We start from the raw sequence: 20122 nt of genomic DNA, 5'->3' as shown, positions 1-20122 counted from the left end.
GCCCAGCATTCCTCCTTACCAGGGCCTGTTATACAACAACTAGGGGGACTACAGAGTCTGACCACAGCGTGCCCCCAGATTGACCACAGTGTGCACCCTTTCAATGCCAGAGTGACCAGTGTGCCCCCAGATTGATCACAGCGTGCCCCCAGATTGACCACAGTGTGCCCCCAGAGTGACCACAGCGTGCCCCCAGATTGACCGCAGTGTGCACCCTTTCAATGCCAGAGTGACCAGTGTGCCCCCAGATTGATCACAGTGTGCCCCCAGATTGACCACAGTGTGCCCCCAGAGTGACCACAGCGTGCCCCCAGATTGACCACAGTGTACACCCTTTCAATGCCAGAGTGACCAGTGTGCCCCCAGATTGATCACAGCGTGCCCCCAGATTGACCACAGTGTGCCCCCAGAGTGACCACAGCGTGCCCCCAGATTGACCACAGTGTGCACCCTTTCAATGCCAGAGTGACCAGTGTGCCCCCAGATTGATCACAGTGTGCCCCCAGATTGACCACAGTGTGCCCCCAGAGTGACCACAGCGTGCCCCCAGATTGACCACAGTGTACACCCTTTCAATGCCAGAGTGACCAGTGTGCCCCCAGATTGATCACAGCGTGCCCCCAGATTGACCACAGTGTGCCCCCAGAGTGACCACAGCGTGCCCCCAGATTGACCACAGTGTGCACCCTTTCAATGCCAGAGTGACCAGTGTGCCCCCAGAGTGACCACAGCGTGCCCCAGATTGACCCCAGTGTGCACCCTTTCAATGCCAGATTGACCAGTACACTTACCTGCAGTGGCAGGCGTCTTCTCCTCGGTCCTCCCGCCTCCTCCGAGTCCTCCGCAGCCCCCGCTCTCCTCGGTCCTCCCGCCTCCTTCAAATCTTCGGCCACACACGATCCCCCGCTCTCCTCGGTCCTCCCGCCTCCTCCGAGTCCTCCGCAGCCCCCGCTCTCCTCGGTCCTCCCGCCTCCTTCAAATCTTCGACCACACACGATCCCCCACTCTCCTCGGTCCTCCCGCCTCCTCCGAGTCCTCCGCAGCCCCCGCTCTCCTCGGTCCTCCCGCCTCCTTCAAATCTTCGGCCACACATGATCCCCCGCTCTCCTCTGTCCTCCCGCCTTCTCCGAGTCCTCCGCAGAATCACTCTGCTGACGGGGAGGGCAGAGCCACAGAGCATAGGCTAGGCAGGCAGTGGGCGGTCTGACCGGCGCCCAGCCGGAACTTCATGTGCAGTGCAGCGGTTCATGATGCGACGCGGCGCTTCTTCATGTATACCCCGCCCCTGGAAGTGACGTCAGTAGGTAATCGATTACTCAACCACCCCGAATCGATGCAGAATCGCGAAGGGTCGCATCGCGATGCATCGATTCGGCGATTATATTCAGCAGCCCTACTGTTTGGCCCGGTTTGCTTTTCCACTGCTGGTACCGCATGGTATAGTGTCTGAACGGTTCGGTACGGTACAGTATAGGTTTGCTTTTCCACTAAAGTAGTACTAAAGTTAAGTGGGTGGGATAACAACGGGGTGGGTGGGATTCTCTGACCAATCAGTGGCTAGTAGTGACTGCATGCAAAGGATTGTGGGATATGGTACCAGTTTGGTACCTGTTGGAACCACAATCGAGTAGGTACTGTTTTTCCAGAGCCGTACCGTACCGTTCGGTTCCATGCAGCGGAAAAGCAAACCTATACTGTACCGTACCGAACCGTTCCGACCCTATACCATGCGGTACCAGCAGTGGAAAAGCACAAAAGCGTGCCGAACCGTTACGGTTCCATGCAGTGGAAAAGCGCCATTAGACAGGCCTGTGAAATACTGGGAGAATATAGTCTGGTTAGATGAGACCAAAATTGAACTCTTTGGATGCCATGATACACACCATGTTTGGAGGTAAAATGACACTGCACATCACCCCAAAAACACCATAGCAACAATGAAGTTTGGAGATGGGAACATCATGGTATGGGGATGTTTTACAGCATACAGTACTGGCAAACTTCATGTCACTGAAAGAAGGATGAATGGAAAAAGACATTCTTGATAAAAATCTGCTGCCACCTACCAGAATGATGAAGATGAAACAAGGGTGGACATTTCAAGCAAGACAATGATCCCAAACTCAAAGCCAAGGAAACTGTCAATTGGCTTCAAAGAAAGAAAATAAAGCTGCAAGAATGGCCCAGCCAATCACCTGACTCGAATCCAATAGAAAATCTATGACAAGAACTAAAGATCAGAGTTGATAGAAGAGGCCCACGGAACCTTTAAGATTTGAAGACTATTTGTGTGGAAGAATGGGCCACAATTACACCTGAGCAATGCATGCAACTAGTTTCTCCATACAGGAGACTTCTTGAAGCTGTCATTACAAACAAAAGATTTTGTACAAAGTATTAAATACATTTCAGTTAACATGTTCAATACTTTTTCCCTGTGTTATTCCATTTTATTACAAAAACTTAATTTCTGAACTTATTTACTTTGGTTTCTTGCAAGCTGACTGAGGGAGGATGTTAACTAATCATGTCTGGTATTACAGAGAAAGGTGACCAGGGCCTTGTGAGTACAGACCCCCTAAAAGGATTCTAGAGACTGTTGTTGCTAAAATCCCCCTCTTTGTGCTAGGAGTCAACATACTGGGTGTAAGCTAAAGGGGACACTGGCAAGTGTCTTGAAGAAGCAAAGTCCACTATATTCCTTCTACTACAAAGGGACTTGCTTAATTATTTACAGCCTGCTGCATAGTTCCACTGACAGTCTGCTACACAGTTCTATTGAAGAAGTTGTCCTAGTTAATTTGGAGTATCCTACTAAATCCCTTCTCCTATCTAAGTTCTCAAAAAAAAAACCCCATAAAAAACACAACCAATAGCCTAGTTATTAGAGGCAACGAGCAGAAGAGTGTGTGCACCTGGCTGTGTGAAAATACCCTGTGACTGGCTGTAGATTATTCAGTGGGAGACCCGGGCACAATAATTCATGTGGCTCCTGCAGGGAGGCTACATTCCCTTCTCACGGGATCCCCACATTATTGCATTTTCCTCTTTTTGGCCTCAGAAAGGTGCTCAGAAGCTGAATTACAAGGTGTGTGCGCTGGAGTCATGGTTAAATTCTAAATGGTAAATGCCAGATAAACATGCAGATCAGGAAGATCAGAGTGTATATACTTGTTCAGTCAGTGACTCAAAGTGCAAGAGCAGTAGGGTTAGCATGACAACCAAGCAAATAGCATTTTCTTCAATGGGAGAACTCAACAATGGCAGTTTTTTGGTCTCTCATGACAGTCTAAGGGTCTGTGTCAATGGGCTTTTGCTGGTTTTTAACTGGTTTTGCACTCCCATACAAGTCTAAAGGAATGCAAAGCTGCTTGAAGCTGGTCAAATGCGGGTCAGAAGGAGGTCAGCTGCAGGTCAAATGCACCCATCAATGAATTCTGAATGATCAAAAAAGTGTCTCAAACTGATAAACTGAACTCATCAACATGAGCCTGCCATTGACGATAGCCCAAAAACCCATTAACACAGGCACCTACTTTAACAACGTTAGTGACAAGGAAGGATAATGTTAGAAAGACTCTCTCACCTGATCCGCCAGCAGTGATCCCAGACTGGAATAGGCATCTGCAAAATATGGACCGTAAAGAATGGATTCCTTAAGACGAAGCTCTGCTTCTTCATTTCGCCCCTGCGTCCTATAGCAGAAACACAGTCACAACACCTTTTACCATTATCCATTTCTGGACTAGTTAATATACGGACCTAAAAACAAAGGACTGTCATGATTTTATAAAAAATATTATGGTGCTATCCTGTAAAATGATTGTTTAGATGAGCCACTGACATAAAGCAGAGCTTAACAGGAGCTATGTACTATGACCACACACAGAAATAATCTGAATATTGACCAGTGGTGGTCTTCAGTTATGCCAACCACAGGTTCCCATGAAGACAACTGAACTCTTGTCTCTCTTCCTCTCAAGCAGTGAGTCACGTTGAAGGCCACATAGATCACTTTAGCATTTGAAGTGCAAGTCATAAGATATCTACTTTAGATAGCCAGTCAAATTCAGCACTGTAAAGCTTCTGCAAGTCTTCCTGTCTAGCTGAGCCAAGACAAACAATCAAGGCTGGTAATGCACAGAATTTAATACAGAAATTGACATATAGTTTTTGAGACCAAGAAGAGGGGGGGAGTTTCCAATGAGGAAGTGATTGCCTTCGCTTCAACAGAATAGTGACTTCCAGCAAGAAGGAACAGGAGCAATGCTGGAGGCAATTTACAGCACACACTAATTTTGGTAGCATAATTAATAATGTGGAATGTATGCTCTTTTGTTAAAGAACATTAATCGTTATCAAACTGTTTAAGTTCTGCTTTAAATTGGGCATTATCTAACAGAATGCATTGACATCCAGCAACCAACAGAAAACCAATTTCCATAATCTTCCATGAGAGGTTTTATCTGATTGGATTGTGTGGGCTATGAATTTTCGGTCATCGTTGGTGCCATTGTAATAACCCAATGATGGGCAAATTTTTCCTCACCGGAGCAGGTTGCCAAGATTGAAGAGCGCCCGGCTGTGTTGTGGGCTGATTGCCAGGGCCTTGCGGTAATATTCCTCAGCTGCAGTGGCATTGGTGGTCAATGTGCCTAGGTTGTTGAGGGCACTTGAGTGTTGTTTGTATAAGCTAGGGATAAGGAAACACACAAGAGACTAAAGTTGACCTTCCAATGATGCATGAATATAAACAGTATATAAGTTAACATTAAAGCTGATTTCTGGGCACACTGATGTTATTATGCCTTTGTTTTTACTTTGAAACTATCCTTGTTACTATGATCCCAATAAAATATTGAGGCCTGAAATATGGTGTGCTAGCTTTTTCTCTCACAAATTACTGCAAACATGTCTGTCCTTGTTTATCTCCAATACTTGATGGATTCATGCGGTTAGTGGTTTACACAATAAAGCTCCATTCACAAAGTGGGAATGTGCGTTCCTGCTTGCAATTTGTTTAGTTTAATGCGATTTACACATGTTTTCACATGTCACGCATAGGGTTTGTTGCATCAAAGAAGCTTAGGACCAAATTTTCGCTCTGAGCCAGGTGCGGTTTTTCACGTGTGTTTTGTCGTAATTATTGCAGGTTTTGTTACGTGTCAATCACAGCAAAAACGCACTGCATTTTGGGTTCTATTAAGAATAAATGGCACCCAAATACGCATTGTGCGTTTTGCCGCAATTTCAGTTTGATTGGAAAATGATTCAAAATCGTTAGATGGGAACAGGGCATAAAAGGTGTATTTTTTCAGCTCACAGAAAATGACAAGGAAGCTGTTTCAGGTTGGATCAAAAGGCATTTTATGTACTTGCTGAAATTGTTCTCAGCCTGAAAAAATACTAACTAATGCAATCACCACATCTAAGCTGCAATATATTAAATTTTTTCTTGGTTTTAGATTTGCCCTAAAAGGACAGGTTCGCCAATTATATATATATCTTTGTGTAAAAAATGCAATAAAATAAAGGATCTTATATACCAAAACATATCTTTTTTCTAAAGTGGACTTTACGTGGCAAATGGAAGGCCCTCTTTTTTCACACCCTGTCTTCCAGCACATTTGGCTTCAAAAGGGCATTTAAAAATAAACTGTTCATCCGAAATAAATAAAAAAATGTTTACCTCGGGCCGGCCTCCAACACTTCCATGAGGCACAAGTGACATTGATGGATTGATGTGCCTTCTGCTATAACTAGGAACTCAAAATCCCATGAGAATGCATTCTTATAATGGGCTGGAGTGCATTGTTGCAGGATTTTAGGTTCCTGGCTCTGCTGGGAGGCACAGAAACCACACCTTCTGGAAGCACCAGAGCCGGGTTTAAGGTAAGATTTTTGTTTTTTTGGGGGTGAAAGGCATTTGTGTTGACAAGGGAGGGGGCTGTCAAAAAAGTGGACCTTCTATTTGCCAGGGGACAGGCAGTCGAGTTCTCAGACAACAATGAAAGCGGTTATATCTCAGAAGAGTCTTTGGTCCCTTCTTTCCAGAAGCCTTTTGGAACAATACTGTAAACTGCCAATAATATCCTTGAAATTTCTATTTGGCTCAGGAGGACATTCAAATTCATGAAAATAGGTCCGCATCTAGCATTAGCCAAATTTTGGCATCAAATCTGTTGTTCAATAATTAACACATGATAAAGATGGGAGTTACCTCAGGACAGTCTTGTAGTGGTTTATGGCCTCCTCTTTTCGGTTCTGGTCCTTCAGGAAATTGGCATAGTTATAGTGAACTTTGGCATTGTGTGGCAGGGTCTGCACACCGGACCTGAGGCAAGAAAAGCTGTGAGGAAGGTCATAGACTGAGACCAGAAAATCTAGTCAGTCTGCGCGGTACATACCTGAACAGAGACTCCCGTGACCGCCAGATCTCGCTCTGTGACATGGATTTCCAGGAGAAGAGGAGTAGCAGAAGGAAAAAAATAAAGATGATAGCAGCAGATCCACGTGGTCCACTTCTGCTGTAAAGGACCTTCATTCCATAGACACATAGGATGCAAAAGCCCATACTGCAAAAAACAAAACAATTAGGTTTTCCAAATGGGGTTTTCTAGTGTTCCTGTAGATCAGGGGTGAATAACCTACGGCCCGAGGGCCGTATGCAGCCCCCTGAAGCCATCTGATCCGGCCCTGCCATCGGGCTACCTCCGGAGCAGAAGGGGAGGGTGGCGCGCCTCCTAATTACACACAGAGCGGGTTCCTCTGCTTACCCGGCGCGGCCGCTGTCATACAAACTCACGCCTCCTACCTATGATAGACAGCACAGTGGTGACATCTATCAAAGGATAGGAGGCGTGATTTCGTATGAGAGCACCCGCGCCGGGTAAGTAGAAGAACCCTGCTCTGTGTGTAATCAGGAGGCGCTCTAATCCCCATGCGCTCTGCATTGATGGGGGGCACTAATCACTCTGCATTGATGGGGGCGCTAATCACTCTGCATTGATGGGGGGCACTCATCCCTCTGCATTGATGGGGGGCACTCATCCCTCTGCATTGATGGGGGGCACTCATCTCTCGGCATTAAGGGGGGGCAAACCTGGAAAACCAGTTACCAGTAGCAACATCATCAATACCAGCTAACATGACACACCTCACCAAAGAGAAGCAGTTGCAGCCATCACATTAGGGGTGAGTTCATTAAATATTTGACCAAATATAACAGGCACATTTTTAAGTTGATAATTTTGTACAGCCCCCGAATGATTTTAAAAATACCCAAATGGCCCTCGGCAGAAAAAAGGTTCCCCACCCCTGCTGTAGATGTATAATGGCATTGGACTCAGCAGTCCTGCCTGGTCCCAGCATTCAGCATGTTGCTACACATTGCTCGATAGGAGTATTTGTAGCAGTTTACATCAAACACAATTCTTGTGCATCGTGTTTACTTTTGAAGTGCAATGGCAACACAAATGATCTTCTAGAAGTGATTTGCTTCTGCGCGGCTGTATGGGGGGGGGGGCTAGATCATATATCAATAACCACCATAATAAGAAATACATATATCTATATAGATACTGTATATGTTACAATACAATAAAAAAAATAAAATTGCTCCATAGATTATCCCGATTTACCACATTGAAGTTGATCTGAATAACTTTTGCGTTTTCTGTGTAAGCATCAAATGGTCATGTAGGTGAACTCAACGTCATCGAGTCGCTGTGAAGGAGTATCTGTCTCTGTGCTAATTTGTGTTCTTGCAAAGCTTACACGATTTTACCTACACTTTTTCTGCGTGGGTTGGCATGGGAATAAAGGTGTCCTATAGTTAAGTGCAAATATTCACTTTGAGCTTTACTATTTTGTTACATTACACATGTTTTCACACTTACGGTATGTGAAATTTGTTTAATTAGCAGACTTTGACAGTTCCATTTTGGGTTGCATATCAGGGGCTGCATTAATTAGGAACAGTTGCGTTGGGAATAATTACAGGAAAATAGATTATTTTTTCAAATTTCATGCTAGTTGAAACCAAGAAAATAAAAATATAGATACAGTATTTATCCAAATCTGTTATCCAATTGAAGTCTTATCTGTTCTAAAGAGACATCACTGTAATGAAAAAAATTATCTGGGACTCATGGATGTTAGAGGGAACAAAGATCCAGGTACTCAAATGGGTTTGGTCACAAGGACAAATAGAGATGGTGAGTTTTCCAAACGGGGGGGGGGATCATGCAGCAATAAAAACCTAAATACAAGGCTTCTAATCCATCTCCACACCAAAAAAATGTTTGCCTTTAGTCAAACTTTAAGCCGTTTTCTTTGGCGAAATTAGTTACATAGATAACACGGACGTTCTGTGTACAATCACAGAAAGGAAAGAGCCCAAGTCTCAGGTCCTGGTAAATATACTGATAGCTTTGTGCTATTGGAATATTAATGATGCTTTGGTCGGTGTTGTGTTTCTGTAACCGTATCTGGAGCAGGGCCCCTGGATTACACACATCATAACATCCTGGCTGGCGATAATCCCACAATGCATTGGCAAAGCCATATTCCTCCCCGCCAAGATAGAACACAGCCCAGATCCTCTTCACAAAGATTTCCAGAGACTTGAATCGGACCTCTAAAAATCTGTTTGTTTTGGCCTCAGCTCAGACAGATGAATGTGTTTAATTGTAGCAACTGGAATATAATTAGGGGTATGTGAAGACATTAGTCTCAGTGTTGCTTTGATTTTGTTATGAAATGAACATATCACAAACCAAACAGAATATGATGAAAAAATACATCAGCAGAAATTACCTCCAGTGAAAACCACACTTCAAAACAATCAGTAAATCTGGAGATATTGTTTTTTACAAATTTAAACATTTACCATTAAGGCTACGTTCACATCTTGGCGTTGCTATTACAGGCGTTTTTATGGGCGTTTTTTCAGGCGTTTTTATGGGCGTTTTTACAGTCGTTTTTTGTGCAAGTGTTTTTAGATTGAATAGAGACCAAAGGAAAATGCCTGTAATCTGCCCAAAAAGAAGCTCATGTACTTTTTTTGAGCGTTGGGCGTTTTGCTCAGAAATGGTCAGAAAATGCTCAGATGTGAACAGGGGCCATTGAAATGAATAGGATTTGTCTTGTTGGGCGTTTTGAGAGCTGATCCTAGAGCAGAAAAAAGCCCCCAAAACGCCCCAAAACGCCTACATGTGAACGGTGCCTTAAAGTAGTTTGGCCTGTATCTGGGAATCTTTCTCACCGCATCCTATTCCTCGCTATACTCAGCTAATTTTCCCCCCTTTTATCGTCGTCTGGACGATCTTCTCTCGGGTTATTCATTACATGATATCTCATAGTAGCGGTGGTCAAAATGACACTGTTGCCTAAATTGCTGTACTTGTTCAGCTCCCTGCCTGTCCCCCATAATAGAGTTGACTTAGCCCATTTCCAATCTAAAATCTTTAAAGCGGAGTTCCACCCTAAAAATACACTTTTCCCCTTCAGCTTGCTCTAAATTACCTGAAAAACAATTGGATAATTAATTTTTTTTTTTATATTTACTTTCCTTGTTTTTAAAGAAAATATACTTACCTTACTTCCTCGTCCTTCCACTGCAGCCATGGCCCGCGCCATCGCTCCCAGGAGTCAATGCGCCTGCACCGGCCCTGCTCGTCAGTTCCGGTGCAGGCGCGTCATTCCCTGCTAAACAGCTTCTGGGCATGCCCAGAAGCTGTGCAGGGATGACGCGCCTGCACTGGAACTGACGAGCGGGGCCAGTGCAGGGGATTCTGGGACCGAAGAGGACACCGAAGAGGGCAACCTGGCTTCAGCTGCCCACACCTGAGATGGCAGTGCTGGACAAGAAATTTTCAAGGTAAGTAATTCTTCTAAAAGGTAAGTGCAACCTGGGACAGTTCAGAGGCTATCCATTCTGAAATGCACAAGCCCTGACTGTCCCGGGGGTATTTTTATTTAAAAAATGTTGCTGAGGCCGGAACTCTGCTTTAAGTTCATCTGGGGTCGTAAGGGCCATATGTTGTTCCTCATTACTCTATATATGCCAAGAACCAAGGGAGGGCTGGGTGTTCTGGACTTCTGGGCATACTATAAAGCGGCACAGCTTATGCAATTGTCCAAAGTATATTCAAGTCGGTAAAGTTCTAGTTCTAGTATTACAAGCTTCAGGTCGCTTAAAAAGGTACATTGAATGTCTCTTTAATAGAGGTGAGTGTTAAAGCGGAGTTCCACCCAAAAGTGGAACTTCCGCTTTAGGTATTCTAACCCCCTGACATGCCACATTTGGCATGTCATTTTTTTTGGGGGGGGAGCGGGTACCTAGTTTTGACAGGTACCCGCTCCCACTTCCGCTCGGAGCGCCCTGAACGGAAGTTCTCCTCTCCCCCTCCCTCCCTGCAATCTTCTGGGACATGTCAGAGGTCCCAGAAGATTGCCGGCCAATCAAGACGCGCATCGCGACTCGCGCATGCGCAGTGGGTACCCAGCTGTGAAGCCGCAAACTGTCACAGCCGGGTGCCCACAGCAGTGATGCCGGCGCCGCCGAGACCAGAGGGAGAGGATCAAGGCTTCGGGCGGCCGCATCGCTGGACCGTTGGACAGGTGAGTGAAAAGGCTGGAACTCCGCTTTAAAGCGGAGTTCCACCCGAAAATGGAAGTTCGTTCCATCTTCTTGGTCCGGGTCACCTGAAAAACAAATGGATAATCGCAATTTTTTTTTTTTACTTACCTTGTTTAGAAGAAAATATACTTACCTTACTTCCTCTTCCTCCCCTCGGCGGCCACGCGAGTCGTCACTTCCTGGCTTGCAATGATTCCTGGGAGCTGAACATCATCGCTCCCAGGAATCAATGCGGCTGCACCAGCCCCAAAGTCAGTTCTAGTGCAGGCGCCGTCATACCTTGCTAAACAGCTTCTGGGCATGCCCAGAAGCTGTGCAGGGATGACGCTGCAGACCCGGAAGTGACGGCGGGGCCGGCGCAGTGCATCGTGGGACCGAAGAGGACGGAAGAGGACGCAGAAGAGGATCACGCTGGCTTCAAGCTGCCCACACCTGAGATGGCAGCGCTAGAGACATTTTCAAGGTAAGTATTTCTTCTTGCAGGTAAGTGCAACCCGGGACAGTCAGGGCTAGTGCATTCCACAATGGATAGCCTCTGAACTGTATTTTTATGTATTTTTTTGTTTTTTAGGTGGAACTCCGCTTTAAAGTTATGACAAGGTGGTATCTGGTCCCTAATCGCTTGGCTAAGATGTACCTTTGTCAGCAGACTGCTTTAGAGGGTGTTCCTTACGAGGTACTATGCTCCCCATATGGTGGGAATGCTCCTGAATTAGGAGTTATTGGAACAAGGTCTTTTCTATGATATGAAAGATCACAGGCATTGAACTAGAACAACGAACCTCTGAATGATGTTCCAAGTAATATGCCGCACCCCATAAAATGTTTGGTTTGATTTATGCTGCTGGTGGCTAAGATCACTATTGCCGGAGCTTTGGAAGTCTCCCTCCGTTTCTGTCCGCCACATGAAGCGTAAGGTATCATGGATAATGTTACATGGGAAAGTGGCTATTAATATTAATGATAAACAGAGACTCTTAGAGTAAACCGGGGAGCACTGGGTAAATTATGTCAAAATAACCCTGTCACCTACACTTGGCTGACCATATGACACTACTGCTCTCTCTCTCTCTCTTTCTCTCTCTCTCTTTCTCTTTCTCTCTCTTTCTCTCTCTCGTCTTCCTCTCCTCTACTCTAAGGCGTTGGTTTACTCTTTCTCCCCCTTTTTTTTTGTGCTCCGTGTCACAAAAACAATGTTTTAAGCTTGTTATCCCAATGTATACATAGGGAGTCTCTTATGATAGCATCAGATGTCTTTTAACCTTCTCTGACCCCTTGAAGTTGTTGTGATATATTATGCCCTGTTAACTCTGATGCGGTCTGTAAACTATTACGTGATTTTACTGACCTGTACATTGGTTTGTTCTATTTGTATTACTTTTTGCTCCCTAAATCAATCATACAAATCTTTGAACGAAAAGTGTAACTAAACGCACAACTTTTTTTTTTTTTTTTCATTTTTGGATATCTGTGCCCCATTGGGGAGATTTCTCTTCTCTTACTGTCCCATAGCCAAAAGAGGAAGTAAGAGGAAATAATTTTAAACCGAGAGAATCTAGGTGTGTACCCAGAATTGGTGTCTCTACTGGAAAAAAGAATTTATTTTTAAAAGTGCCCCATCCCTCCATTCTCGGGGGGCAGAAGTGATTGCAGACGTAAGTCAGGCCCCCAAATGTAAACAGTGTTCAAACCACACATGTAAGGTATCGCCGCGATCGTTAGAGCGAGAGCAACAATTCTAGCACTAGACCTCCTCTGTCCTCTGTAACTCTAAGCAGGTGACTGTTAAAAAATGTTCAAGTGTCGCCAATGGAGAATTTTAGGTACCGTAGTTTGTTGCCATTCCACAAGTGTGCACAATCTTAAAGCATGACATGTTAGGTATCTATTTGCTCGGCGTAAAATTATCTTTAACATTATAAAAAAAAATTGGGCTAAGTTTATGGTTTTGTTTTTTATTTAATTCCTGAAAATGTATTTCATTTTATTTTTTATTTAATTTGAAAGACCGCTGCGCAGATACATTGTGACACAAAATATAGCAACAATTACAATTTTATTCTCAAGGGTCTCTGCTAAAAAAAAAAAAATATATATATATATATATATATATATATATATATATATATATATATATATATATAACGTTCGGGGGTTCTAAGTATTTTTCACTCAATGACCCCCAAGCATAACGTGTGTGCATAATAATGTCAAATAATGTAGTTGTCTACATTACTCCTAATTAGGAGGCTGTTATTTAATGCTGTTATCACTCTCTGGAGCTGGGAAACAGAGTACTCCATCAAGAAATAAGGTACCATTTTCAGTCTTCAGATGAAATCTCACTCCAACACTTCACACTCAGATAAGTATATAAAACACAATGCATCTTCGAATGTTATGCAAATAAAACCTGTTTTAAATACTAATTGTTAGACAATGTAATTTTTTGCTAGCTAGCTGGTAAATGTGCTGTAAAAAAGATTTGCTGTGTTTGCTGTATGCAAAGCCCTTCCATGTGCACTGTACTTGAACAGCTGGTTATAAATTTGGCAGTTGCCATTTTTGATCAGCTTGCTGGAATTGGTGCAGGTACACATTGAGGTTGATTTACTAAAACTGGAGAGTGCAAAATCTGGAGCAGCTGTGCATGGAAGCCAATGGTTTAGTGGTGAATTGGCGCAAGAAGAAGTCTCAAAAAAGTCTGGTCCTGGGGACCCGGGGGAGGGGGGAAGGGGGAAGGGAAAAACCAAGGGGTAGGGGGGCCCCCCAAACAGTTCAGGGGGTAGCTGTCCACTGTAGCGGCTGCCAGCGGAAGAGACAGAAGAGATCTCTGGGGGGGACACAAGAGGGAAGACAGCGCAGCGCCTTCTAAGTGCAGCAAGACATTTATTGAAGTATGTGCAGCAGTATTACACTCACATTTAGTCGGTGAATAAGATGCAGTTAGTCAAGTAATGTTGATCATCAGGAGCATCACTGGAGCGGGTCCTGGTGGTGGAGGCAGTGGATCCCGGTGAGAGCGGCAGGGGGGGTTCCTCCGTGTGTACAGGGACGGCCTCGGTGGTGTCCGCGGGCTCCCCGTCAGCTGGTGGAACGCTGGCACTCGTGGGTCCTGGGATCCTGACGTCACTCCTGGCGGGGATGAGGGCTGCAACGGCGACGCGTTATCGGAGCATGCGCTCCTTCTAACGGCCTGAAGAAGGAGCGCATGCTCCGATAACGCGTCGCCGCGACACAGCGAGAGGCGGGCCACGGGAGGAGAGGCCGCCTTCCTCCCGCGATCATCCGGGAAACGGAGAGAAGACCCACCTGCTTGTATAAACAAAGAAGGCGGATCTTCTCTCAGACAGGCAGGGACAGATCAGCAGTTTCAGCTTTGCTGAAACTGCGAACTCTCTGTGCTTGTCACAGAACCCCCCCCCATACACACACACACACAGTCAGTAAGCACATAGGCATACATTTAACCCCTTTGATCACCCCCAGTATTAACCCCTTCCCTGCCAGTGTCATTTATACAGTAACAGTGCATATTATTTAGCACTGATTACTGTATTAGTGTCACTGGTCCCCAGAAAGTGTCAAACATGTCAGTTAGGGGTCCGATCTGTCCACCGCAATGTCGCAGTCCCGCTAAAAATCGCAGATCGCCGCTATTACTAGTATAAAAAATAAAAAGTCCAAAAATCTATCCCGTAGTTTGTAACGCTATAACTTTTGCGCAAACCAATTAAAATATGCTTTTTGGGATTTTTTTTACCAAAAAATATGTAGCAGAATACAAATTGGCCTAAACTGATAAAAAATTGTAATTTTAAAATACATTTTTATTGGGAATGTTTTATAGCAGAAAGCAAAAAATATGGCGCTTTTCTTCAAAATTGTCGATCTTTTTTTGTTTATAGCGCAAAATCTAAAAGCCGCTGAGGTGATCAAATACCGCCAAAAGACTGCACTATTTGTGGGGAAAAAAGGACATCAATTGTATATGGGTACAGCGTCGCATGGCCGCACAATTTTCCGTTAAAATAACGCAGTGCCGAATCGCAAAAAATGGCCTGGTCATTAAGGGGGCAAATCCTTCCGGGGCTGAAGTGGTTAATTCAAAGCAGCGCTAAACCCGTCAATTTAATGGTTAAAAATAACAGTTACATTTCTGGCATGCCGGGAATGCTAACTGACACATTTGCCTGGGTTGTCAACCATACTATAAAACCTTCAAATGGCTGGAGTTACAACTGATCACACATGAAGAACCATGGCAGTTGCAGATCAAACAGAGGCTACGATGGCAGCTTCCTTGGCTGAAAAGGATAGGAAGGTTTAATTCCACTTTAGGCTTTGACAAACAAATAACCTGAAAATTGATTGGTTCCTTTGCAGAGCAACACCAGATTTCACACTCTCCAGTTTTAGTAAATTAACCTCATTGGATGGCTTCCGCTAGCGTTGTGCTCTGCTGGGCTTCTGGTGTGTCCCTGTGCCTTTAAGGGAGAATGGGCTGCCTCACTGATTTGAATCAGGGCCGCACTGTACAGAGGAACCTTGGTGAGGCAGTGCGGCTTCCACATACAGTATATCTGAAAATGTTGTGCAATTACAAACTCTGTTTTTAATGCAAACTTTACTTTAAAGAATAGTTATAACTTGGGGAGTTTACATTTTTCCTTTTAAGTATATACAAATCCCCTTGGTTTACATGAAGGGTCATTGATGTACCTTGGCATGTAGAGGACTCGCTCTGCCACCACGAAGCCCACCCTGAAGAAGAGATTGCTGGCTGGTATAAATGGGAAAACCAGGAAGAGCAGTCCCACCAAGACCTCCCGATGTCCAGTCCTCTGCAGAAAAGGCAGAACTTTAGATAATGTAACAGAATTCACAACTATTAAAGGCTCAGTCCAACTAAAACTAATATTTTAGTCTTTGGTAGATGCTGTTTAAACTGCCTGATTTTATGACTTTCTTCTATCTCTCAGTGACTCTACTGGGGAGATCTCTGTCCTGAGTTCTTAACTTTGGACACCTGCCATTCCCATTATGAGGTGTTCCCAACATTCCTACTGAATTTTAATTTATTTGATATAGCACTTCTGCTGTAGGAGTTGCAAATGTCAGGGTTGACCACGGCTGCACAGCCAGTCGCATAGCATCTTCAACTTGCATTCAGACACAGAAAACAGTCCTTGAGATTTGTTTTTGTTGTTTCATTAGGGAATAATAATTTGGATGAGGATGGGGATTATGGGATGCCCAATTTGACAGCAGCAAAAAGAACCAGGGACAACTTCCTACCTATTTACAGCTCCACTTGATCCTCCTGCACAGCTTGACTTGGTCCTCTGTACAACTCCGCTTGATTTACTCCTTTGTGAACTGCATCCTGGAGCACCTCCACTCCTCTGTAGACATTGGACCTTCTTGCAGGAAATTCACCAGCCCACTTGGCTGCTTCTTCTACCCAGTCTACCCAACTGAAAGCCTGCACCAGTCCACCCGACTGACACTCTGGAGATCTCCCAGGGCAAAGCTGAAGACTTAAGCACACCGCTGTCTTCAAGAGAGACCCACTACATGAGGCAGTCTCTTCCCTTGTCCATCCCTGCGCTGCGCTGATGCACTCACACTGTCCTTCCTTGCTCATGCTGGTTCTCAGGAAAACCTCATTCCAACTTCTCCTGTGGTAGAATTTTTGTAGGACAGCCACTCGAGCCCAGGCCTGAGGTAAAGCCCCTAGAGGGCCATCGACATTCTCCAACACTATATCTCCATCTTCCACCTGACTCTTTTCCCAGCATGACTCAGGTCTATTTAAGGGCTCACTTAGTCTCCTGCCAGGCCCAACTCCTTGAAATAGGCTGAAGGCCCCTAAATATGCAGAACAGCCCCTCCACACCTTTGCCCACTAGTTCCAGAATGTTCTCCAACTTTCCAGAGCAAGGGGGGGCACCAGAGAGGGCTGTCTATAGGAGTCATGCTGGCCTAACCTCTAATAACCCTGATCTAATTACAGACTCAGGCTAAGCATGAGTCAGGGTATAGTTTGCCTATTCTCACTCTAGTAGTACACATTTGAGGGTGCTACATTATATTACGAAAAATGTAATGGGAGAAGCTGGGACACACTAAAGCAGACAGGAACACCGAAAATCATTAGGACTGACCTGCCATCCTCCTGTATTTATGCACATTGCTAATTGAGCTTATGTTTGAACATAGGCAAAATGCCCCATTCCATGACAGCATTAATTAATGTTGCAGCAGATAACTTAAACCGAGCACTACTGCACATTCCTAGTACTCAGACCCCACTGTTAAACCAAATTTTCTTTAGAGAAATAACTGTTATATACGATTGATCGTCTGTATCATGATGTTTTATTAATCTTGTTCAGTTAATTTCTAAAAATAACTGTGAGAGAAATGCGTTTGTTACATCAGTTTGAAAAATCAATCAATTTCTGTAGTAAAACTGAATAGCAGAATGAGTTCTGTGACATGCTAACACTCCATTTACGTGTGCATTATTTACACATAACTAGATCTTTATCGCACTGCCGACCCGGGTTCATGGTAACACTGATAATTGAATACTAACAGCAGCACGGAAAGCTGTGAAATAAACTCTTATGTTCTGGCAGAAGGAGAGAAAGTTTCCAGTTTGTTTGAGAGAAATGATTGAACAAACTTCCTGGTAAAGATGATAACGATCAAATTTGGAGGAGGTGATGGCAGTGGGAGGAAAAAGAGTGAGGAAACATCACGTACTTATTGTAAGGAATTGCAATTAATCAACCCAGTGCTTGAGGGAGTGGTGCTCTTGTCCTGTCAAAATCATGACAAGTTGGAGCTTTAAAAAGGGAACCTGTATTTTCAGTAAGCACAGTTTCTAAATTAATATTGTTATGTTTTCCTGACAGAAAAAGAATATAATTTCCTGTCTAAAGAGAATTTACGGTCATTTAAGGAGTCAGGGGAGCCTGGTTGGCTGAATCTACCCTTGGCTTTGTATATATCTTGGATTCTCCACCAGCAAGATCTCTCCACCATTTCTCCTGACTCTGTTCCTGCCCATGAGGGAGTTTTGGTTGTTCCGTTGCTTCTTTTTTGTAATTTCTTTATTTATAGAAAATACATGTAGCAGTAACATAATACAAGGTTACAGTGGGGCAATAGAAAAAAGTCTCAATCAAGTAACAATCACGTAACATGTGGGGACAAATCATCTGTTGTTGACTTAAAGCGGTAGTATACCGCTTTTTTCCACTTTTAACTACAGGTAAGCCTATAATAAGGCTTACCTGTAGGTACAATTAATATCTCCTAAACCGACACAGTTTAGGAGATATTTGCACTGCATGCAGCTGCTCACGCGAGCGACGCATGCGCTTTGAAGGTCCGGTGGACCTTCAGCTTTCCTTTCCGGGAGCTTGCCGGAAAATGACTCCCGCGTGCATGCGCGGGAGTGACGTCATCACGGCTCCGGCCAATCACAGCGCCGGAGCCGCCAAACCCGGAAGAGAAGCCGAGGGATCATGTCAGCTCCCACAGCGGTGTCCGGGGGTCCGTGTCGGGGCTTCGGTCTAAGGTAAGTAATTCATAATGAGCTAGTATGCGATGCATACTAGCTCATTATGCCTTTGTCTTGCAGGGTTTTTTTTTTTTTTTTTTATGTTTACAACCGCTTTAAGAGAAATAACGCAAGTATTGTTGCAAACAACCCATCACACATCTCATAATAATAAACATAATAGTTCTGAGACAAGGTGTCCTGGTATGGACTGGGTCCAGGTTGATGAATAATTTAAATAATTCTGACAAAAGTAAACCGTGTTGGTTTAATAAGTAGGCTACAAAAGGATATCGTCAAACTAGCTGGGGTTCACAGGAAACTCCCGGTGGGCAGAAACTCTACAAAGTGTAGAGTATGTTGGAATTATTCAAGATGGAATTTGTCTGTTATAGGAGAACAGTATAGGGACTATGGCAGAGAGGAGTAAGAGCAAAAATGTAGAGAAACACAATAGGGGTAAAGTAGAATACTAGTGAATAGGGGAAAGGAGCATAGGGAAAGTGGAGAAAAAGGGATAGCAAGGAGAAGGATAGAAAGGAAGAGGGTGAGAGGTGCCGCAGAGAAGGGTTCCCCTACCAAGGGCCACCGAGCGACCCCCTTAAAAAGGCACTGTGTCATGAGATCCCTTGGAAATAGGCATCCCTGCATACAAAATGTTGCCATGGCCTCCAAGTGTCACGGAAGGATTCCTCTCGATTGGAATGAGTGGCCGTAAGGTCTTCCGTGTCCCGGAGCTCATTAATTTTAGAGAACCACAGAGACCTCGATGGCGGATGCATGGACCTCCAGCACAAGTGAATACAAGCCTTAGTAGCATTCAATAGCTCAATAGTGAGAGAGAACTTGTATTTCTTGATGGGCCGTTGTGTAAGGTGCAGCAGGCATACCGCCGGGCAGTCCACCAGATCAACATTGGTCAGCTGTTGGATGGTGCTGGTCACCGACTGCCAAAAATCCCTTCCTTCTTTTGTGTTTTCTGGCTCCTCCTGTTAAACTCTCAATCAATTAAAATACATTTAAGAATTCACCAGGGATGGTGGGAGCTCCTCATACTGCGCATAGCACAGACCCGAGAATAGCATTAGGGTTGGCATTAGAGATATACAGTGCATACCTAAAGTATTCCGACCCCCTTCACTTTTTTCAATTTTGTTATGTTGCTACCTGACACTACAGTTGTTTAATTTTTATTTATTTTTTTTCTCATTATTCAACACTCAGAACCCCATAATGACAAAGTGAAAACAGAACTTTATGTCTGTGAGTTTATAAAAAATAAAAAATATAAATATCACGTGTAGGTATTTAGTACTCAATACTTTGTTTAAAGTGGAGTTCCGGTCTCAAATACCTTTTTTAACTAAAAATATCCCTATAATACTAATCCATCGCCCTTTACAGAACCACTATTCTCATACTTACAAGGTATATAGTATTGGATTTTAGTCAAAATCTTACTTTTATAAACGCTGTCTGGGCGCGGCCATCTTGGATGTGGGCATCTGAAGCTGCAGTGTAATCTGCAGTTTCTTTCTTCCTGATTCCAGGGAGTGTTCTGGGAGTTTTCCCTGATTCCAGCCTCCTGGGAGTGATGACAAACAGCTCCCAGGATGCAATGCAAAGGCGGAAGTGATGTCGGTGGCCGTGGCCACAGAGGGGGTAGAAGGAGGAAGTACAATCAAAAATGCCCTGAAAATAAGGTAAGGGACCCTCGAAAAAAATTGAAAATGCCCAATTGTTGATATGCATAGCGAGCACTCCAGGAATCATTAAAGTTGCAAAATAGGCCGGAAATCCACTTTAAGCACCTTTGGCAGCAATTACAGCCTCAAGTCTTTTTGGGTATGATTGACATAAGCTTTGCACACCTGGATTGGGGGGTTTTCTGCCATTCTTCTTCGCAA

The 20122-nt window shown here is 44.3% G+C and overlaps 1 protein-coding gene across 1 annotated transcript in view; it reads right to left on the bottom strand.

Moving 5' to 3' along the window:
* Window positions 1–20122, bottom strand: part of TMTC1 (transmembrane O-mannosyltransferase targeting cadherins 1) — a 100626-nt gene that overhangs the window by 24172 nt on the left and 56332 nt on the right. Inside the window, exons 9-13 of the mRNA XM_082253149.1 lie at window positions 15365–15486; window positions 6408–6575; window positions 6221–6334; window positions 4550–4693; window positions 3587–3695 (exon numbers count right to left, since the gene is read on the bottom strand). Of these exons, the coding sequence (XP_082109275.1) occupies window positions 3587–3695; window positions 4550–4693; window positions 6221–6334; window positions 6408–6575; window positions 15365–15486 (657 nt within the window). The remainder of the gene's footprint in view (window positions 1–3586; window positions 3696–4549; window positions 4694–6220; window positions 6335–6407; window positions 6576–15364; window positions 15487–20122) is intronic.

Source organism: Pelophylax lessonae (genome assembly GCF_965119305.1).
Source record: "Pelophylax lessonae genome assembly, chromosome: 4".
In the NCBI taxonomy this organism is placed as follows: domain Eukaryota; kingdom Metazoa; phylum Chordata; class Amphibia; order Anura; family Ranidae; genus Pelophylax; species Pelophylax lessonae.
Note: the sequence above shows the minus strand (reverse complement) of the source record. Positions and strands in the feature narration are given on the sequence as shown.